General features: G+C 40.6%; 1 protein-coding gene across 4 annotated transcripts in view; it reads right to left on the reverse strand.

Annotated features, from left to right (window-relative positions):
• MYO5A (myosin VA) overlaps nucleotides 1-20,848 on the reverse strand; it is a 220,963-nt gene that overhangs the window by 122,079 nt on the left and 78,036 nt on the right. For all 4 annotated transcript variants that reach the window (XM_015142269.3, XM_015142271.3, XM_028850935.2 and 1 more), the window contains exons 2-4: nucleotides 14,489-14,599; nucleotides 9,454-9,625; nucleotides 7,111-7,255 (exon numbers count right to left, since the gene is read on the reverse strand). In XM_015142269.3, coding sequence (XP_014997755.2) covers nucleotides 7,111-7,255; nucleotides 9,454-9,625; nucleotides 14,489-14,599 — 428 coding nt within the window. The remainder of the gene's footprint in view (nucleotides 1-7,110; nucleotides 7,256-9,453; nucleotides 9,626-14,488; nucleotides 14,600-20,848) is intronic.

Here is a 20,848-nt window from a genome sequence, read left to right on the forward strand (position 1 = left end):
CTTGTCCTCTGTAAAATTAATAAACATACTTTCAATTACATCTATGGCATTAACACGGAAATTAAGTAATGCGTGCCTCAGACCTGAGTAATGCAGAACACAATTTAATATCTCCACCTATGTTGATGTTAACTCTCTGATAACCACCCATTGAGTGTTGTCATGTACCGTGATGAAGTGTACACGCACCTGCACCTAGGTCTAAATTTTTAGCTTATAAACAAACATGGCCATGTGAAACAAAATCTACAGCTTTACATTTTTGCAGGCAACCAATCTGTTTCTCCCTTTATTTGATGCCTTGTTAAAAAGAAAAAATATTAAGTTAGTGTAATAAAATGCTTTCTTTCAAAACTGTGTTTTTACCGTGGTGTCTTAAAGATGTGGCTTCATTGAGACTTTAATCTCTCTCTTGTTAGAGAGATGCTAAGTTTTTCTATATTATCACTCATCAAAATCAGGCTGCTCTGCTCTCTGTGTCTCTCTGATTTCTACTTTTAATTAGTCTCAAAAAGAAAATGCTTAAACCCTAAAGTTAATACTAGACAATGAGTTTACAATTATAATCTTAATTTTATTTTTGAAGCATAACTATTTACTATGAAAAAGGTTGCTGGCACTGTTGAATGCTGTGCTATAGAGAGGCAGACAGACTCCTCAGGAAATGAAAACAAGTGTTCCCTAGAGATACTTGCTGAGGTCACTCAGTTCCTAGTGAGAAGCTTGTCACATGGCTATCAGATCCCCTCAAATCAACCTGAGTTTTCTGTTCCATCAGTACACAGCCTATACACTATATAAAGATGCTACAGCAGAAATAGCCAATTATATTTGTTTATAACTTTTACACACTCTAGTGCTCTAATATGTACTGTATTTTATTCCTACTGTAACCTTCTGGGGTAGAAAATATTCAGTAAGTCCCAAAGTAGTAGTTTAATGTTATGGTTTGAATGTGTTCCCCAAAGTTCATATGTTGCAAACTAAATCCTCAACGCAACAGTGTTGAGAGGTGAGACTTTAAAATGTCACTAGGCCAGGCATGGTGGCTCACGCCTATAATCCCAGCACTTTGGGAAGCTGAGGCAGGAGGATCACTTGAGCCTAGGAATTTGAGACCAGCCTGGGCAACATAGTGAGATTCCATCTCTACAAAAAAGAAAAAATTAGCTGGGCATCATTGCACATGCCTGTAGTCCTAACTACTTGGGAGGCTGAGGTGGGAGGATCACTTGAGCCTCGGAGGTTGAGGCTGCAGTGAACCATGACTGTGCTACTACACCCTTGCCTGGGTGACATAGTGAGACCCTGTATTTAAAAAAAAAAAAAAAAAAGAGGGCTCTGCCCTCATGGATGGATTTATGCAGTCATAATGGAAGTGGGTTAGTGATTGCAGTAATGGCATCCTGATGAAAGAATGAGCTTGGCCCCATTCCTGTCTCTGTCTTACATGCTCTCTTACCCTTCCACCTTCCACCATAAGATGACGCAGCAAGAAGGCCCTCAACTAGATGTAGCCCATCAACCTTGCTCTTTCCTGCATCCAGAACAATGAGCCAAACAAACTGCTGTTTACTACAAATTACCCAGTCTGGTATTCTGATATACCAGTATAAAACAGACTAAAGTACTCATAAAAATGGAGAACTCTAAAGAGAAATCATTTACTGTGAGCTGGGGTCATCTGAAAGTAAAACCTGAGTGGAATAATGAAGTATAAATATAAATTAGACAGATAAAAAAGCATGGAGCAAGATATTCTATGCTAAACAAAAGATGCAGAAATAGAACTATGCCATCTTAATGTGAGGGAACAGACCTGTTAGAATAGGGCCAGGTAGTTGAAGGTAAGAAAACTAAATGACAAAGAAGAAAGGCTTCAGAGTCTCAGAGCTGGATTCAAATTTCAGCTCTCAGATACCATTTATTAGCATATGGCCTGGACAAGTTACTTTCCTCACCTGTAAAGCAGTGGTGATCTGCTCCAGGGATGTAATGAGGATTACATGCCTTGCACCATGTTTGGTACATAGTAGACCTCTAAATATGGTAGCTATTTATTAATTTAAGTTAACCCACCTTTATATAAGATACATAAAATTATCCTTATGAGGTACCATGTATTACTTGAAGTCTATTTGCATAAACAGGATACTTAGCATCACAGGGCAGCTGAGTCTCAGCTGAAAGAGAAGAGATTTTATCATCCGTAATAGTGTGCACTTGGCCAGTGAACCTCTGCACAGTGGCGCACCCTGAGACCACATAACCAAATGATGGAAGGGGCCACCCTAAGGAAGGGCCTGGTAATAAATAAATTCAGAAATAATAAAACCAGATGAGAGGCTCAAGTCAATGAAAAGAGAAATGTAGACATAAGACCCCATAATGATGACAACTATGATGATAAGAACAGATCATATTGGAATAGAAGTTAGTATTTTTCGAAGGGCTTCTGTGTGTATCACCTAATATAATTTTCACCTCCAAAGTAAGCAGGAGAGACATGTTTTCCTCTTTGGAGGAAAGAGTAACACCAAGAGGTTAGATGGTTTGTCCAAGGCTGATGACTGGCATGGAGTAGAGCTGGGTTGTTACACCCCACATCTCTTGATTTCCAGGAGAAAATCTATGTAATGTTTCTTCTGCTTTGTTACACAGCTACCTACAATGGTCTCCCCTCAATTAAAAAGAAAAATGTTTATGCATTAGTTCTCATCAAATATAAAGATAACAAATGCATACCACAGAAACCTATACATGTAAAACTAGACCATCACTGACACCGTTCCATTTTATAGATGATAAAATGGAGACAGAGGGAGGCTAGATTTGAGCTTATATGGTCAGTTTTTGGTAGACAGTGACTAGTACAGATGTCTTTTTCACTAGACCAAAGTTAATTGCATATAACTAACTTATTTCAAGCAAATTTAAATAAATGAAACTTAGTCAATAAAACTGATTTACACTATCACTCACAGTGGAGAGAAAACACAGCAAAAAAATCCATCAGCACTACCTGGTTTTAAGGAAACAACACAAAACCAAACAAAAACCCTAGTTCCAGCATGAGAAAAGACTGGCAAGAATGTCAAACAAGAATAAGAGAAAAAAATAGGTATGGCAGTCCACTGAGTTTTTCTCCATGGTAAGTCAACAAGGACAGTTAAAATTAAAAGGCTATTCTAGGAAGGTATTTTATGAGGGCATTGTACTCTCTAAGGAGCATGTTTAAAAAGAAGCCAGGATCCTGCTCAAGGATCCTGGTTATTGCTGATGTCACCGGACATAGATCTGCTTGGAAAGAATCCCTAGTATGAGTTTTGTTTTTACGATAGATGTCAAAAACATCTTTTCAACCTTAAAGATCTAAATTAGAACTCTGCTCCTTTCCCCCTACTCCCCACCCCACAACACACACAACCTGCTCTTCCTGCCATCTTCTACATCTCAGTAAACAGCAACTCCAACCTTCTAGGTGCTCAGTCCAAATCCTTACTGCCATCCTTAACTCCTCTTTTTCTCAAATAACCCCACATAAGCAAGCCTTTGGCAGTTCCGTCTTAAAAACATACCCAGAATTCATCTATGTTTTACCACCTCCACTAATTAAATGATCATCTCTTGTATGGATCAAGGCAATAATCTCCCAACTAGTCTCCTGGCTTCTAACCTTGCTCCAGCACAGTATGTTCTTTAATTTTTTTGTAACTTCACTTTTTTGTTTTTGTTTTTGTGGATAAGGTCTTGCTCTGTCACCCAGGCTGGAGTGCAGTGGCGCCATCTTGGCTCACTGCAGCCTTCAACTCCCGGGCTCAAGCGATCCTCTCACCTCAGACCTCTGAGTAGCTGGGAGTAAAGGCACATGCCACCAAGCCCGGCTAATTTTTGTATTTTGTTTGCAAAGGCAGGGTCTCATTATGTTGCCCAGGCTGGAGTGTAGTAGCACAATCATAGATTACTGTAACCTTGAATTCCAAGGCTTAAGTGATCCGCCTACAGACACGCGCCACCATGCCCAGCTAATACTTTTATTGTTAATCACGCCTGACTTCATGGGGTAGGAATTCCTGTCTATTTAATTTCTATCCCCCATGCCCAGAACAGTGCCTGGTGTTTGGACAGTGTTCAGTAAATCTCTATTAGATGAACGATGAATTGTACCTTCCCTGAAGACATGAGGGACCCCTAGAAATGATGGTAATGTGAAACACCAGGATTTGCATCCGGAAAGATGACATCTTTGTTTGACAAGAAAACAATGGCAAGAAATGATCCTGCAGCAGTTATTCCCTACTGTAAGCCTAAACAGATACAGTCTATTTAACTGTTGTGGCAGATGTTATGGGTACAGATCTATTTATATAAATGGTAAATATAATACCATATCTGATTGAGGCAAATTTTAAAACTGTCTGAAAAAGAAAACCAAGCAAAAGGAAAAAAGACAACCTTCAGTTAAGAAATCACCTTGAGTGACTGAGTCACAACAGATCATAATGAGAAGAAGAAACTATAGGAAACCAAGGTAAATCTAAAGGTAGAAAGCCATAAATATTCATATAAACCTAATACTATCTGTGAATGACCAGTAACAAAGATGGTAAGAGCTATGCTTTTGTATTTAAGACTACTACTTTCCAAAGAGTCATATAATTCTCTGAGCACTATACAATTCTCTGAGATTATTTTTAGAGTCTAGCCCTCCATGTGATTTTTTTCTCTGCCCAGTAGTTCTCAGGTTGTACTAAGTGGTGTTGAAACTGTACTGCAATGCTCTGATACTATACAAATCAGCTATTGGTAGATTTTTCCCTTATAGATGGAATTTTCTTAATTTTAAGCTTAAAAAATAGTTTTTCTTAAGCTTTGAACCCTAATTACTATTTTATGGCAGAAGCTGGCATAATATGACATGTTTTGTAGTGCTAACCTATGTTTAGTCATTTTATATTTAATACATTAATATTTCATAATGTCAGACTAATTGAATTTGAAAACTGGTCTTAGGCCGGGCGCGGTGGCTCAAACCTGTAATCCCAGCACTTTGGGAGGCCGAGACGGGCGGATCATGAGGTCAGGAGATCGAGACCATCCTGGCTAACCCGGTGAAACCCCGTCTCTACTAAAAAATACAAAAAACTAGCCGGGCGAGGCGGCGGGCGCCTGTAGTCCCAGCTACTTGGGAGGCTGAGGCAGGAGAATGGCGTGAACCCGGGAGGCGGAGCTTGCAGTGAGCTGAGATCCGGCCACTGCACTTCAGCCTGGGCGACAGAGCGAGACTCCGTCTCAAAAAAAAAAAAAAAAAAAAAAAGAAAACTGGTCTTCCTAGTTATGTGACTTTAGAAAAGTTACACAACTTCTCTGTGCTTCATTTTTCTCATTTGTAAAATGAAAATTAATAATAATACCAAATTCGGAAAGTTGCTATGAGAATAAAATTAGTTAATAAATGGAAAACAATTAAATAATGTCCTTCACAGAGCACATGCTAGCTGCTATTAGAAGTATCCACATTAATATTATTTTATTATTAAAAGGGCATAATGATTTCTAGGGCTTTGTCACTGAAATAATTCTAAAATTCTGTCACATGCTGGCCCAATCATGTATACTCTCCCTGGCTGGAGAGGAGAAAATAAAAACCTCTGCAGTATTCGTTTTCTTTCCACCTTATAAATTACTTGTGGGTTTCCCATATTATATTTATAATATGTTCTGCTTTATAGGCTGGAGAAATGAATTAAACTTAAGCTATTCTTCTACACATTCACAGTTTTATATTTTATTATGTTATGCATAATCTAGTCTTGAAAATAGCATTTTTCTCTCACTTTCCACCCTCAAAATTTTGGGGTTCCATGGTTAATATAAGAGACATTTTGCCAGGTGCAGTGGCTTACGCCTGTAATCCGAGCACTTTGGGAGGCCAAGGCAGGTGGACCACGAGGTCAGGAGATCAAGACCATCCTGGCTAACACGGTGAAACCCCGTCTCTACTAAAAATACAAAAAATTAGCCAGGTGTGGTGGTGAGCGCCTGTAGTCCCAGCTACTCGGGAGGCTGAGGCAGGAGAATGGTGTGAACCTGGGGGGCGGGGCTTGCAGTGAGCTGAGATTGCCACTGCACTCCAGCCTGAGCGACACAGCGAGACTCCGTCTCAAAAAAAAAAAAAAGAGAGAGAGACATTTTGCAGATGCTGTTCAGGATAACTGATGCCCTATCATAGCATACTAACATTAAAATTCACACTTTCAGTTGGGCATGGTAGTGCATGCCTGTAGTACCAACTACTCAGGAGGCTGAAGAAGGAGGATCACTTGAACCCAGGAGTTCAAGTCCAGCCTGGGCAATATAGCAAGACCCCATTTTGAAAGAAAAAAATTTCACACTTTCCTTTAGATTTAATTCCTTAGGATTCAGAAAGATTTTTTTTTACAGCTCCTAGGCCTTTTAGTTCTGGTCTATTACTCATTAGCTGACTGACATTGGGTAGGTCACTACACTAATCCTCTCATCTGTAAAACATAACATCTGCATCTGTCTTTTCCTAGTCACAGGATTATGATGAAATTTCAAAGGCAGTTTTTAAAAACTCTATGTCCCTTTATAAATGTGAGGCTTTTTTTTGTTTTTCTTGGGTTGGTTGGTTGTTTTTGAGATGCAGTCCTGCTCTGTGGCCCAGGCTGGAGTGCAGTGGCACAATCTCGGCTCACAGAAACCTCCATCTCCCGGGTTCAAGTGATTCTCCTGCCTCAGCCTCCCAAGTAGCTGGGATTACAGGTGTGTGCCTCCACACCCAGCTAATTTTTGCAATTTTAGTAGAAGCAGAGTTTCGCGATGTTGGCCAGGCTAGTCTCGAACTCCTGACCTCAGGTGATCCGCCCACCTTGACCTCCCAAAGTGCTGGGATCACAGGCATGAGCCACCGTGCCCGGCCCACTTTATTATTTAATAATAATCCAAGCCACCTGAGACAAACTTGTCAAGGCTGCTTATTTAGTAATTATTTACAAGGTTGCTATCCACTTTAAAATATATGTGACTCAGCAAGAAGAAATCATCATATCTAATAGCCATAAAATAACAATGAAAGCTTCTACCAACCTGGCCATTTGCTTGTAAGCTTCTTCAGCTACTGCAAAGATATGTGGATCCATATCACCCATGTTCTGACCACTGTATGCATTAATAATATCTTCTCCATAAATAGGCAGCTGTTCATAGGGATTTATAGCTACTAGGACTATACCTGGGAATAGGGTGGGGGACAAGAAAGAAAAAGAAGTCAATGATACCCTAATGGGCATATCAAACTTAGTAAAGTCAGACTCACAGTTAACACAATCCTTCATTTCAATTTAGTTAATATTAAACCAATAAATTGAGGATCAAAATGTATCATAGTCTTTGCCTCTGAACCCATTATACATAGTTCTGCCTAAAACACCATTTAAAAACTGGACTAGGGGGCTTAAAATAATGTGGCAATGTTATAAGAACTTTAAATATCTTCATATATTTAATTCAAAAATTCCACTTTACTCCTACAATTTATCCAAATGAAATAATCAGAAATTCATGCAAAGAGGTTTTTTTTTTCCCCCCACAAAGATGTTTATCATAATGTTATCTGTAACAGTGAAAATGGAAACAAAATATCTAGGGCAAGGAGACTAGTTGAATGCATTCTGTTACACCCATATGATAGACTACTAAGCCACCACCAAAAATCATGTTTGTTTGTTTATTTTGAGACAGGGTCTCACCCTGTCACCCAAGCTGGAGAGCAGTGGTACTGTCTCGGCTTACTACAGCCTAGACCTCCCAGGCTTATGCAATCCTCTCACTTCAGCCTCCCAGGTAGTTGGGACTATGGACATGCAACACCATGCCTGGCTAGTTTTTGTATTTTTTTGTAGAGACAGGATTTTGTCATGTTGCCCAGGCTTGAACTCCTGGGCTCAAGTGATCTGCCTGCCTCAGCTTCCCAAGGTGCTGGGATTACATGAGCCACAGCACCTGGTCCAAATCATGTTTTTGAAGGATATTAAAAGTCATAGGAAAATATAATGCAAAACTATATATAGACTGATTCCAATTTTATATCAACTTATACCTCTCATGCATATAAAGAAAAAGGATGTAAGTCAATATTTTCAGTGGTGAATTACATATAATTGTTTTTCCTTTTTTATACTTTTCTGTATCTCCTAATAATTTTTCAGTAGGTATATATTAACTTAATGAAGTCGTTCATTCAACAAATGTTTATTCAGTTCCAACTACATGTAAAGTCTTTTCTAAATGCTGAATTTACGACAGTAAACAAAACAAAAAGGCTAATCTTTACCCTCATGGAACTTAAATGCTAGTGGGAAATTCAGACAATTAACAAGATAAGTAAGAAAATATATATATACACACACATAATCACAGATTAAATAGTAAGGAAAAGAAGGCAAAAAATAATGCAGGGAAGAAAGACAGTAAGGAGGGGTTTCTGCCTTGATAGGGTGGCCAGACAAGACTTCACTGAGAAGGCAACACATGTGCAAGGAAAAAAAATGGACGAAAAATAAAAATTGAGAAAAAGAAATAATTACCAGTAAAGAAAAGTAACTATCAATGATATAAAGGATGTCAATTATTTTAAGAAGAAAAGGTGGCTGTTCCTGTCTAAAACAGGAGAGTAATGAAAAAATCATGAACACTGAGTTGGGTATACCACACGAATGAATGAATCCAGATTTGAGCTTCAGAGGACAGAGTGATTAGTGAAAGAACGATAAGACGTCAGTGGAGAAAACATAGCCAGAGGAAAGGGAGAAAATAAAAGATAAGAACAAACCGGGAAAGAGAGAAAAAAGAAGGAAAGCTGGAGAAGGGGGAAAGGAACACAAACATACACACATGTGGAAGCTTTATTTCTTGGCGAGATAAAAATCACCATGAGCTGGGTGGCTGGCAGCTAACACTGCAATGAGCAGAGGCCCAGGCAAGCAGGAGTGAGCAAGACGAATCACCAGAGTCAAGTTAGTTCTGCATGGCGAGTAACTGACCACAAGATAACACTAAATCTCTTGAACCTGCTCCAAAGATAAGTCCTTGGACATCTACTCTTCGTGTAGCAGTTTTTGGAAGAGAAGAAAATAACTGGTGAATTTGGCACCAAATCTGACATATGACTTCTGTGAGGGAAAAAATTTCCAAAAGATGGGCCCAGTCTTTTTTACTTTTAGCAAAATTATGTAAGCTCACAAGTGAGTTTATTCAGCATAAATGTAACTTGGCTAATAAATACTGGTAAATCTTTCAGATAATGCTCAAGTGATTTTGTCTCTCAGAGAAAATCCAGCCACAGCCTGCTTTCCCCATGTACAATATTTCCATGACTATGTCCATTCAGGAAAGAGTACACAGTCTATTCAGAAAGCAAAGCATACTTACCACAATATGTATAAATAAGTTTGGAATCAATAAAGCGGACTCTGAGATTATGGAGCACAGCAGGCTCATGAAGATAGCTGAGGGCTGTGAGGTCATTTTCACCAACAAGTATGTCAGGATTTCGTAAGTGAGGCAGCTCCTTGGTCTTTGGATCTAGACGGTATTCCAAATCCTGAAAATGCACAAGGCACAGAATCTAGATAAATTATGGCAAGGACTATGAAAAAGAGCCATGAATTTTGCTCACTTCCTATTCCTGATTTGCTTCTCAGCTATCAAATGCATTATTTTCCTAGCACCTTCCAATATCACAGAAGCTGGTGGAGATGGAAAACAGTATGAATTGTGTTTTCATCAGACATACTAACTTGTATTAACAATTTTTGCTAATATAGTTTGAAAAGTTATAGCCTAGACCTTTTTCACCCACCTACTGAATCAGAAGTTTTAAATTTTTAAATACATTTCTCTCCTCCATCCCCTTTTACCTATAAAAAAGTGGCAGACAATATAAAAGAGTGGTCAAGAGCTTGACTCTAGGATCAGATTGACCTGGATTCAAATCCTAATACTAATACTTACTTTTTATGTGGTTTTGAATTACAGTATTTAACCCAAATCCCTCCTTTGTAAAATAAGCTAACAGGGTTATGGTAAAAAGTAAATGAGGCAAGTCTGGCATGTGGTAAGTACTTAGGAACCCCTAAACCACGAGACCCAAGAATCCCCTGAAATTATGTGCAACACTCTGTATGTGCACGTGTGTACTTTTTTTGAGGCAAGACAATTCATAGTTTTCATTAGATTTTTGTTTTGTTTTGCTTTTTTTCTGTGCATAAGCTGATTCATTCATTAGAGTTAGGCTGGGTGCGGTGGCTCACACCTGTAATTCCAGTACTTTGGGAGGCCAAGGTGGGCGGATAAACTGAGGTCAGGAGTTCGAGACCAGCCTGATCAGCATGGTAAAACTCCATCTTTATTAAAAATACAAAAATTGGCCACGTATGGTGGCTCACGCCTGTAATCCCAACACTTTGGGAGGCCGAGGTGGGTGAATCACCTGAGGTCAGGAGTTCAAAACCAACCTGGCCAACATGGTGAAACCCCATCTCTACTAAAAACATGAAAATTAGCCAGGCGTGCCAGGCGTGGTGGCTCACGCCTGTAATCCCAGCACTCTGGGAGGCCGAGGTGGGTGGATCACGAGGTCAGGAGATCGAGACCATCCTGGCTAACACGGAGAAACCCCATCTCTACTAAAAATACAAAAATTTAGCCAGGCATAGTGGCAGGAGCCTGTAGTCCCAGCTACTCGGGAGGCTGAGGCAGGAGAACGGCGTGAACCCAGGAGGTAGAGCTTGCAGTGAGCTGAGATCACGCCACTGCATTCCAGCCTGGGCGACAGAACGAGACTTCGTCTCGGGAAAAAAAAAAAAAAATTAGCCAGGCATGGTAGTGGGCACCTGTAATTCCAGCTACTTGGGAGGCTGAGGCAGGAGAATCACTTGAACCCTGGAGGCAAAGGTTCCAGTGAGCCAAGATCACGCTACTGCACTCCAGTCTGGGTGACAGAGCAAGACTCCATCTCAACAAAAACAAAAACAAAACAAAACAAAACAAAAATGACATTTTAATGGGGTTCCTGGTCCCAAAAGTTAACAAGCACTATTCACTTAACTTTTAATAGAGATGGGGTCTCACTATATTGCCCAGGCTGATCTTGAACTCCTGGGCTCAAGGGATTCTCCCACATTGGCCTCCCAAATGCTGGCATTACAGGTGTGAGTGACCACTACTAGCCACTACTCACTTTAAAGTCATGGGAATATGGCTTTATGGCATAGCCAACCATGAATATTGTCACTTAACTATATATTAAGGGGCAAATAACATAGGACAAGTGAATAGGAATAAAAATTCAATTTAGTGGTAGGGAGGGACAAGGTTTTGTAAAAAGCCAGTTTTGTTAATACTGAAAATATATACAGAGGTCAAATAGTCAAATCATATTTGAATGAATTATGCTAAAGGAGAGAAAAATTAACAATTTACCCCTTAGCATTTCTTGCTGCCTGCTTATCAGAGAGTATCACCCTTGCCTGGGGCTGACTGGTCCTTGCATTGGCCCTGTAAATACACAATTGTCTGTTCTGGTGTTAGCCAGAAGACTCCAGAATGGCAGAAGGGCAACCCAGAGCTCTTTTCTCAGTCTTCATTACAGGGTGGGGTTGTTTGTGGCGAGTGTGGGGAGGAGCTGAAATTGAAATGTTAGAGAAGACACTAATTTAAAAGGTAGAGAAGAGTCTGTAACATCTTCACAGAAATTTCTTTCTTGGAGTTAGCCTTTAAATGAACATAACCTGCTCTTCTAGAATCAATGGACATCATTAAATAAATACACTCTTCTACTATTACAAAAGCCATGCTTTCTCTATTTTAATCTAGGACCCTAAGTGACTACAGTTTCTAAAAAGAGAATGATTCTTGAATAGTTAGTGAATTTTATAATGTTTATTCTTCTTGTTTGACCCCTGTCCCTATTCTTGCTTTTATTAAAGGTATGTATCATTCTATTTCTATATTTTTAAAAAATACTAAGGATTAATAAAATTAAACATAGACACTGTACTCTGCTTGGCAAATCTGCTTCTCATAGGGGTATGGATTAGCAATTCTGAAATAACTTTACATATGTAATGAATAAGTAATATATTATAGATAATGAAAACCAAAGAGAGAAGTTACAGTATACATAATCAAAGGAAGAATAATAGAATGAACCTGGTGGCATTGGACTGGAGAAAAAAGGATCCCTATTAACTCACGGGTTTTATTTTTTTAAAAGAAGGTCAAGGCTGGGTGTGGTGGCTCACGCCTGTAATCTCAGCACTTTGGGAGGCCAAGGTGGGTGGATCACTTGAGGTTAGGAGTTCGAGACCAGCCTGGTCAACATGGTAAAACCCTGTCTCTACTAAAAACACAAAAATTAGCCAGGCATGGTGGCATGTGCCTGTAATCCCAGCTACTCAGGAAGCTGAGGCACAAGAATCATTTGAACCCGGGAGGGGAGGCAGAGGTTGCAGTGAGCAGAGATTGTAGACTCCATCTCAAAAAAAAAAAAAAAAGGTCAAGTGCGTAGCTAATGCCTTTAATCCCAGCACTTTGGGAGGATGAGGTAGAAGGACTGCTTGAGCCCAGTAGTTCAAGACCAGCCTGGGCAACATAGCAAGACATCCATCTCTAAAAACACATTTTATATATATAAAATATGTATATACAAACACATACACACATATGTAAACATAAAGTAAGTATAGATGGTTGAGTATACATTAGTATAGTATGCATACATATTAGTATCCATCTATCCATCCATGTATATATTTTTCACGCTCTGTATGCTAAGAGGGCCTAGAAGTGGTGTCATCTCAATAGCAACGAGCACACCTAGTGCACAGATCTTGGTTGTCAAATACTATCCTCCAATATAAGGTACCAGGGTTGGGAAAGGGGAAATACAGGGTAAGTGTCTTGGGGTACCAGGAGAAGTGTTATATCTTTAAAAAAAAAAAAAGCCAGGCACAGTGGCTCATGCCTATAATCCCAGCACTTTAGGATGCCAAGGTGGGAGGACTGCTTGAGCCCAGGAGTTCAAGACTAGCCTGGGCAACGTATTGAGACTCCATCTCTACTAAAAATTTTAAAAATTAGCCAGGCATGGTAGCTCATGCCTGTGGTTCTAGCCCCTAGGGAGGCTGAGCTTGGGAGCCATGATCAAGCCACTGCACTCCAGCCTGGGTGACAGAGTGAGACACTCTCAAAAAAAATAAAAAAGGATAGGGACCTGTCAAAAAAGGCAAAGGACCCAATCTAAGAGAGATCTCAATGACCAAAGCTGGAACAATGTAACTAATAAAATAAGTAATGATAGTAATGAAGAATAAAAGAAATACCCATGAGTCCATAATACATGATTAAATTAATAAATAAATGGGACAGAAGAAACAATACTTCCTTCCCTATAGAAGAATTCTAGTTAATAAGTATATAAGGAAGGAAAGAAATGGAGAATCACCACTAGAACACAATAATACTTGCTGCAGGCAAGACACAGTAATGAACACTGGGCAAATATTAGCAGGCAAAGTTTAAGGAGAAGCAGGATATATGAGTGGCCTCAAAATATCTGCCCCAACACAGTGACATTTACTAATTACAAAGGGAAAACAGTAACTTTACAGTGGATAACATGGCAGACATCACCTTAAGCAACTGCTCATGACCAGTAATCTGCAAAACTCCGATGTAGTCAAATAGTATAAGCACTCATCTTAGAGTCATCTGTGTTCAAATCTCTCTTCAAATTCCAAAAGCCACTTCCTGGCTGTGTGACCTTGAGCAAAATTACTTAAGGTCTCTGAGGTTTGGCTTTCTTATTTGGAAAACAGTGATTGTATCACCTGCCAACCCATAGGGTTGGTGTGAAATTTAACATGAGAAAATCCACTCCAAAGTGCCGGACATTTTGCCTAACACGGAGCAGATGACCAATAAATGTTAAATAAGTTAATTCCCTAGTTTGGTATTCAATGCCCTCCTAATTGGCCTAATTCTTCCCTGCCTTCATCCCAGCTAGTGTCTTCCCCTCAGTTTTGCTCTCCATGCTGCCACCAATGAGTCTTCTCTAAGACCTAGCAACATGCCTCTTTTTAAAACCACTACAAGCACTCCCCATAGCACACCAGTTTAAATGCAAGAGTTTTAGGATTAGATATGAATCTAAACCTGACAATCGTAATAAATTCATAGGTCAAAATAAAAGCTTTTAAAAGTATCTGCTATTTTCACTAATCTATGCCATTAAAAACGCTATCAGGATAGGAAATTGAGTTTGCCATTTTTACTAATTTAGTAAGTAAAAATTCTAGGTAAGTTCAAAATTTAACTTCCATTGAGAGTTTACTTCACAGTAAACTTACTCTTTTGAACTCCCTTCACTTTATGCCAAGGACGACAAATGAAAGTGAGATCTCACCTTTCCTTCCTCGAGGTGAAGTAGCAGGACTTTATCTCCTGGCTTATAATCTTTGAGCAGCTCTGCTGACTTCCAGACTTCCTCTGGATCAGGTATCCAAACCCTGGCAAACTAGAAGACAAAAAGAAAAAAATTTAAACTAGCAAACCAATTATTTTACAATAATATATAAACATATAACTATTTATAATTAAACAATTTACGAAAAAAGACATCTTGGCCAATATGAAATTTCCTTTTTTTTTTTTTTTTTTTTGAGACAGAGTTAAGCTCTTGTCACCCAGGCTGGAGTGCAGTGGCCCGATCTCAGCTCACAGCAACCTCCGCCTCCTGGGTTCAAGCAATTCTCCTGCCTCAGCCTCCTGAGTAGCTGGAATTATAGGCGCCTGCCACCACGCTCAGCTAATTTTTGTATTTTTAATAAAGACAGAGTTTCGCCATGTTGGCCAAGCTGGTCTCCAAACTCCTGACCTCAGGTGATCCACCCGCCTTGGCCTCCCAAAGTGCTAGGATTACAGGTGTAAGCCACCATGCCCGGCTGAAATTTACTTTTTAAATTAGTAAACAAAAAATATTTTAGCCCTCATAGCACCACCATTCCCAAATTATACAAAAAGTGTGTTCTGACAAAACAGTTATGATCAAAGCTTGACTTTGCTTTATACAGTAAATGCCACCTGAAAGTATAATTTTAGGTTAAAATGTACATATAAGATCTATTTTTGAAGCTATGGTATTGTGGTTCTGCCAGTTTCAATAGCTCAGACATCTCTTTATGGCTGAGTTTACAATTTGGAATTTTTTTTTTCTTTTGAGACAGAGTCTCGCTCTGTTGCCCAGGCTGGAGTGTGGTGGCACAATCTTGGCTCAATGCCACCTCTGCCTCCCAGGTTCAAGCGATTCTCCTGCCTCAGCCTCACGAGTAGCTGGGACTACAGGCATGTGCCACTGTGCCCAGCTAACTTTTGTATTTTTAGTAGAGACGGGGTTTCACCGTGTTGGCCAAGCTGGTCTCGAACTCCTGACCTCGTGATCCAAAGTGCTGGGATTACAGGCATGAGCCACCATGCCCCGCACACAATTTGGATTTTTTATTGTGGTTTGCATCCTGTGCTCCGCAAAGCCTTAACGATTTCTCAGATATCCTTCAGGAGCCATCACAGAAGGGAGAAGAGGAGAATAAAAATAACAAATTTTTAAAAACTGAAAAAACACTGTTGTTCAGCATTTTGCCTTCATTATTTTATAAAGATGAGTGGGAAATGGTAAAAATGGCACAGCCAGTCACTAATAAACTTAGCTCCTGCAGCCTCAACACCATGAAAAAGGCATGGTAATCATCAGGGATTCCTAAAGCAGCAAATATTTTGCCTCAACTAGACACTCTCTGGACATAAGCCAGAAGATTATGTGGTCAATTTTGAAGAAAAAGAACAAAATATACTAACATGCATAAATCTTTCAAATACCTCATTGAAGAAGTGTTTTATGTGCTTGGACTCTCTGGGAAGAAATCTCCCTTTAAAACACGCATAACACTAAACCTAAATGCCCATTTTCATGAACAAATCACATATGAAAACAGGAATCCTAGATTCAGCCAGCAAAAGAAAGACATGATACAATCAATCATGGCTGGCATGGGCCCGACTGAACCCGGTCTCTGGCCTGTATCTGTATCCGCATTTCATGTAAATTCACCTCTACATTTCATTTTTAACAATGATCAGGGTACTAATTTACTTGGAGCTTTGAGAAGGAGCATCTGGATTTGAGTATGTTAAATGTGGGGCAACTTCCCAAAGAATTGTGATAATGTAATGACTATTCTAAGTACTGGGCACAAAGTTCTGGAAGCTTGTAACAAGGTCATTCCCAAGAACAAGAGAAATTTATATGACCCAGTGATGAACTTACAGATAGGAGAAAGCGAAAAGGAAGTGGGTGAACGAAAGTACAGGTAGATCTGAGATTCAAGATAATTTAAATTAAACGTCTCCTGTAAGAAAAACATTTCAGCATGCCATGCCACTGTCCTGGATATTATGTTAACCTCTTCTTTTTTTTTTTTTCTTTTTTTTCTTTTTTTTGAGACGGAGTCTCACTTTGTCACCCAGGCTGGAGTGCAGTGGCGCAATCTCGGCTCACTGCAACCTCCGCCTCCTGGGTTCGAGCAATTCTCCTGCCTCAGCCTCCCGAGTAGCTGGGACTATAGGCACATGCGACCACGCCCAGCTAATTTTTTTACATTTTTAGTAATGACAGGGTTTCACCTGTTAGCCAAGATGGTCTCGATCTCCTGACCTCATGATTCGCCTGCCTTGGCCTCTCAAAGTGCTGGAATTACAGGCATGAGCCACTGTGCCCAGCCTATGTTAACCTCTTTACTGACAAATATTTTCAAGCCTTCCTATTAGGAAGCTGCTGTGGTATATTGCTGTAGTTTCCAAACTACCAGATTTCATGGCTGGTAAAAATTTTTTTTTCAAGTTTGGGGACTGATATAAGGTTATTAACTAACTTTTGACAAGTAAGGTTACAAAACCATTAATTATTGGCAGCACTTACAGACAAGTAGAGGCTAAGGCCCTCACACTCAGCACAGGCAACATAAATACCAATCTACTATCTAATATCACTATCGTTTTATAAAATGAAGGACATTTTAACAAGAAAACAGTAGGACAAATAGCCATCATAGTTTTTTGGTTTTCTGTTTTTCGGACACGGAGTTTTGCTCTTGTTGCCCAGGTTGGCTCACTACAGCCTCCAGTTCCAGGGTTCAAGCAAGTCTCCTGCCTCAGCCTCCCAAGTAGCTGGGATTACAGGTACCCGCCACCACGCCCAGCTACTTTTTTGTTGTTGTTTTATTTTTAGTAGAGACAGGATTTCGCCATGTTGGCCAGGCTGGTCTCAAACTCCTGGCCTCAGACAGTGATCCTCCCACCTTGGCCTCCTAAAGTGCTGGGATTACAGGCCTGGCCCTCACAGTTAACACACAAATCCCTTACCATGGTCTACAAAGGCCTTCATGACCTGTCCTTTCCTTCCCCTGCCAACCTCTAAGCCGGAGCCATGCAGATCTTATTTTAGTTCTTCAGGAACACAGTTTTGTTTGCTCCTGTCTCTAGACCCTGGCCCTTGTTAATTCCTCTATAATGTACTTCTCCCAGATCTGCTTATGCCTGCCTCCTTCTCACTTACATGATAGCTCAAATGTAAACCTCTTCAGAGAGGCATTCCCAGATCTTTCTAGCTGAAATCAATCCAAACTACGATTACCGTTCTCCATTTTACATTCTTCAGCGCTGTTATTCACTATCTGAAATCACTTGCTGTTATGTTGTCTATTTACTTATTTACTGTCTCTCTTCCTTCATTAGAACATAAGTTCCGTGTCTGTGTTGTTCAACACTGCAGGCAGTACTTAGAAGAGTACCTGACACACAGCTGGTGCTTAGTAAGAATTTATCAAAAGAAGATCAGAATAAAAGGCATCTCTTTAAATTGAATATAAGTAGTACGATTAAAAGCTCACTCAATTGCTTTAATTTTATCTTATTATTACCAACACATACAAACTTTTAATCTAAACAGTTTGCAGAGGAAAGAGTATGGAACTAGACTATGGGTTCTAGTCCCAGGGCTACCAGATGGGCCTTGGCCTTTATTTCAGGCAACAATAAAATGAGGATGACAACAATAGTCTTCCAGTTTATTGCAAAGGCTTACACACATAGAAACTTCATGAAAAGCATAAACCAATATATAAGTACAGGGTGGGGTTGTTACTGTTTTTTCCCATAGGAAGTGATTTCTAAAGTCATATATCAAACATGTCACTGAAATCTGTTTTACAACTTTTTTCCCAGGTACACAGTCCATAAACTGAGTAATATCTGTACATATCACTAAAGCCTTACTCATGCAATACATATTTCTATGTACTAACTGCTCCCAATCTGAAGCTTATTTACAAAGACAACATTTTTGTAGCTTTCTCGGGAAGGCATTACTGGTTCCAGAAAAGATATATAAATATAAAGAGATTAAGAGTCGGGATGGGCACGGTGGCTCATGCCTGTAATCCCAGCTCTTTGGGAAGCCGAGGTAGGTGGATCTCTTGAGCTCAGGAGTTGGAGACCAGCCTGACCAACATGGTAAAACCCCACCTCTACTAAAAATACAAAAATTAGCCAGGCATGGTGGCTCGTGCCTGTAATCCCAGCTCCTCAAGAGGCTGAGGTGGGAGGATCACTTGAGCCCAGGAGGTGGAGGTTGCAGTAAGCTAAGATCACGTCACTGCACTCAAGTCTGGGCAACAGAGTGAGACTCCATCTCAAAAAAAAAGAGAGAGATTCAGAATCATGAAATGACCTATTACCTTGACTGATGAAAACACAAAAAAGGAAAATGTGTCCGAGTGAGTTTGTAAAAGCATGACTGACCAGTGCCTAAACATGAGGAGACTTGAAATCTAGAAAGCGCCTTCATGCTCTGTGTCAGTAGGGAGCTCCAGCTCAGATTTCCACAAGTATTTTGCAAACAGTAGATACTTTGCCAAAGACTAGATTTCCAAGGGCTAGATGTTAACAACACTTACAGATAAGCAGTGGAAGGCTAAGGCCCTCACATTCACCAAAAGCAAGATATTTAAAGACTGAACACCACTCTCATAACCAACTTCCTCTTTATCTTAGCTTTACCTCTGGGGAAAGCATACAAGGAGAAATAGGTCAGAAACCATTCTATTATTACCATTGCCTTTCTGTGTTTCTTTTCCATCTTAACCAATGAGATCAGTGACTGCAGAAACAACTATGCCAGAAGGGGGTCAATTTGAGGATATATACCTTAGATGCTGAAACAGGGAAATCTCAACCTGACACGCCACTTCCTACTGCCTTTGTCACTTCCAACCCTGCCTCCCACTCTTCCTCCAGGCCGCGATGCAAAGACACACGGCAGGAATAGAACTAAACTTGTCCAGTCACATCCAGTGAGAAGACCGGGGGAAGGGAGGCAAGAAGACAAGGCCACTGGAACGCATGAGAAACCTAGAAATAGGACACAGTGTGAGTCCGGCAGGAATCAGAAACAAGGATAGACACTGCCCACTAAGTCTGCAGAAGGCCCTCCTGATGAAAAAGAAGCAGTTAGAAAACGATAACCCTGGCCAAAGTGAATCAAACTGGACACAGCCCCCAGCAAGGCAAGGGAAGGCCCCTGTTGAGAGACAGGACTAGCTGGATTTCCTAGGCCCACTAAGAATCCCTAAGCCTAGCTGGGAAGGTAACTACATCCACCTTTAAACACGGGGCTTTAAACACGGGGCTTGCAATTTAATTCACACCCGACCAATCAGAGAGCTCTCTAAAATGCTAATTAGTCAAAAACAGGAGGTAAAGAAATAGCCAATCGTCTATCGCCTAAGAGCACGGTGGGAGGGACAAGGATACGGATATAAACCCAGGCATTCCAGCCAGCAATGGCTACCCTCTTTGGGTCCCCTCCCTTTGTATGGGAGCTCTGTCTTCACTCTATTAAATCTTGCAACTGCACTTTCTTTTGGTCTGTGTTTGTTACGGCTCAAGCTGAGCTTTCGCTCGCCATCCACCACTGCTGTTTGCCGCTGTGGCAGACCGGTGGCTGACTTCCATCCCTCCAGATCCGGCAGGGTGTCTGCTGTGCTCCTGATCCAGGGAGGCGCCCATTGCCGCTCCCAATCAGGACAAAGGCCATTGTTCCTGCACGGCTAAGTGCTGGGTTCGTCCTGATCGAGCTGAACACTAGTCACTGGATTCCATGGTTCTCTTCTGTGACCCATGGCTACTAATAGAGCTATAACACTCACCACATGGCCCAAGATTCCATTCCTTAGAATCCGTGAGGACAAGAACCCCAGGTCAGAGAACATGAGGCTTGCCACCATCTTGGAAGCGGCCTGCTGCCATTTTGGAAGCTGCCCGCCACCATCTTGGGAGCTCTGGGAGCAAGGACCCCCTGGTAACGCAGTCATGTAACTGGATTCTGTCATGATTAGCTAACAAAGGGTTAGGCTCTCTTTCAGTGATCCCCGTTTGTGCTCTTTCAATGATTCTCGTTTCCTCTTCTCCACTCACACTACTCTAGATCTAGTCCCTCATTATCTTGTGAGAGTCTCTCAAACATCTCACTTACGCTACCTGAGACCTTATTTTAGTTATTCATGAATCTACCTACCTTCCATACCAGGCTATATACTCTTTCAAAGCTATCTCTGAATCCCCTCTGAAGTCAACCAAGTTCCTGGCCCACAGTTTGTGGGCAGCACATATACGTTGATTTTATTTAAGACTGAGATAAGGCAAGGCAAGGAAG

The sequence above is a fragment of the Macaca mulatta genome, chromosome 7 (genome assembly GCF_049350105.2).
Source record: "Macaca mulatta isolate MMU2019108-1 chromosome 7, T2T-MMU8v2.0, whole genome shotgun sequence".
In the NCBI taxonomy this organism is placed as follows: Eukaryota; Metazoa; Chordata; class Mammalia; order Primates; family Cercopithecidae; genus Macaca; species Macaca mulatta.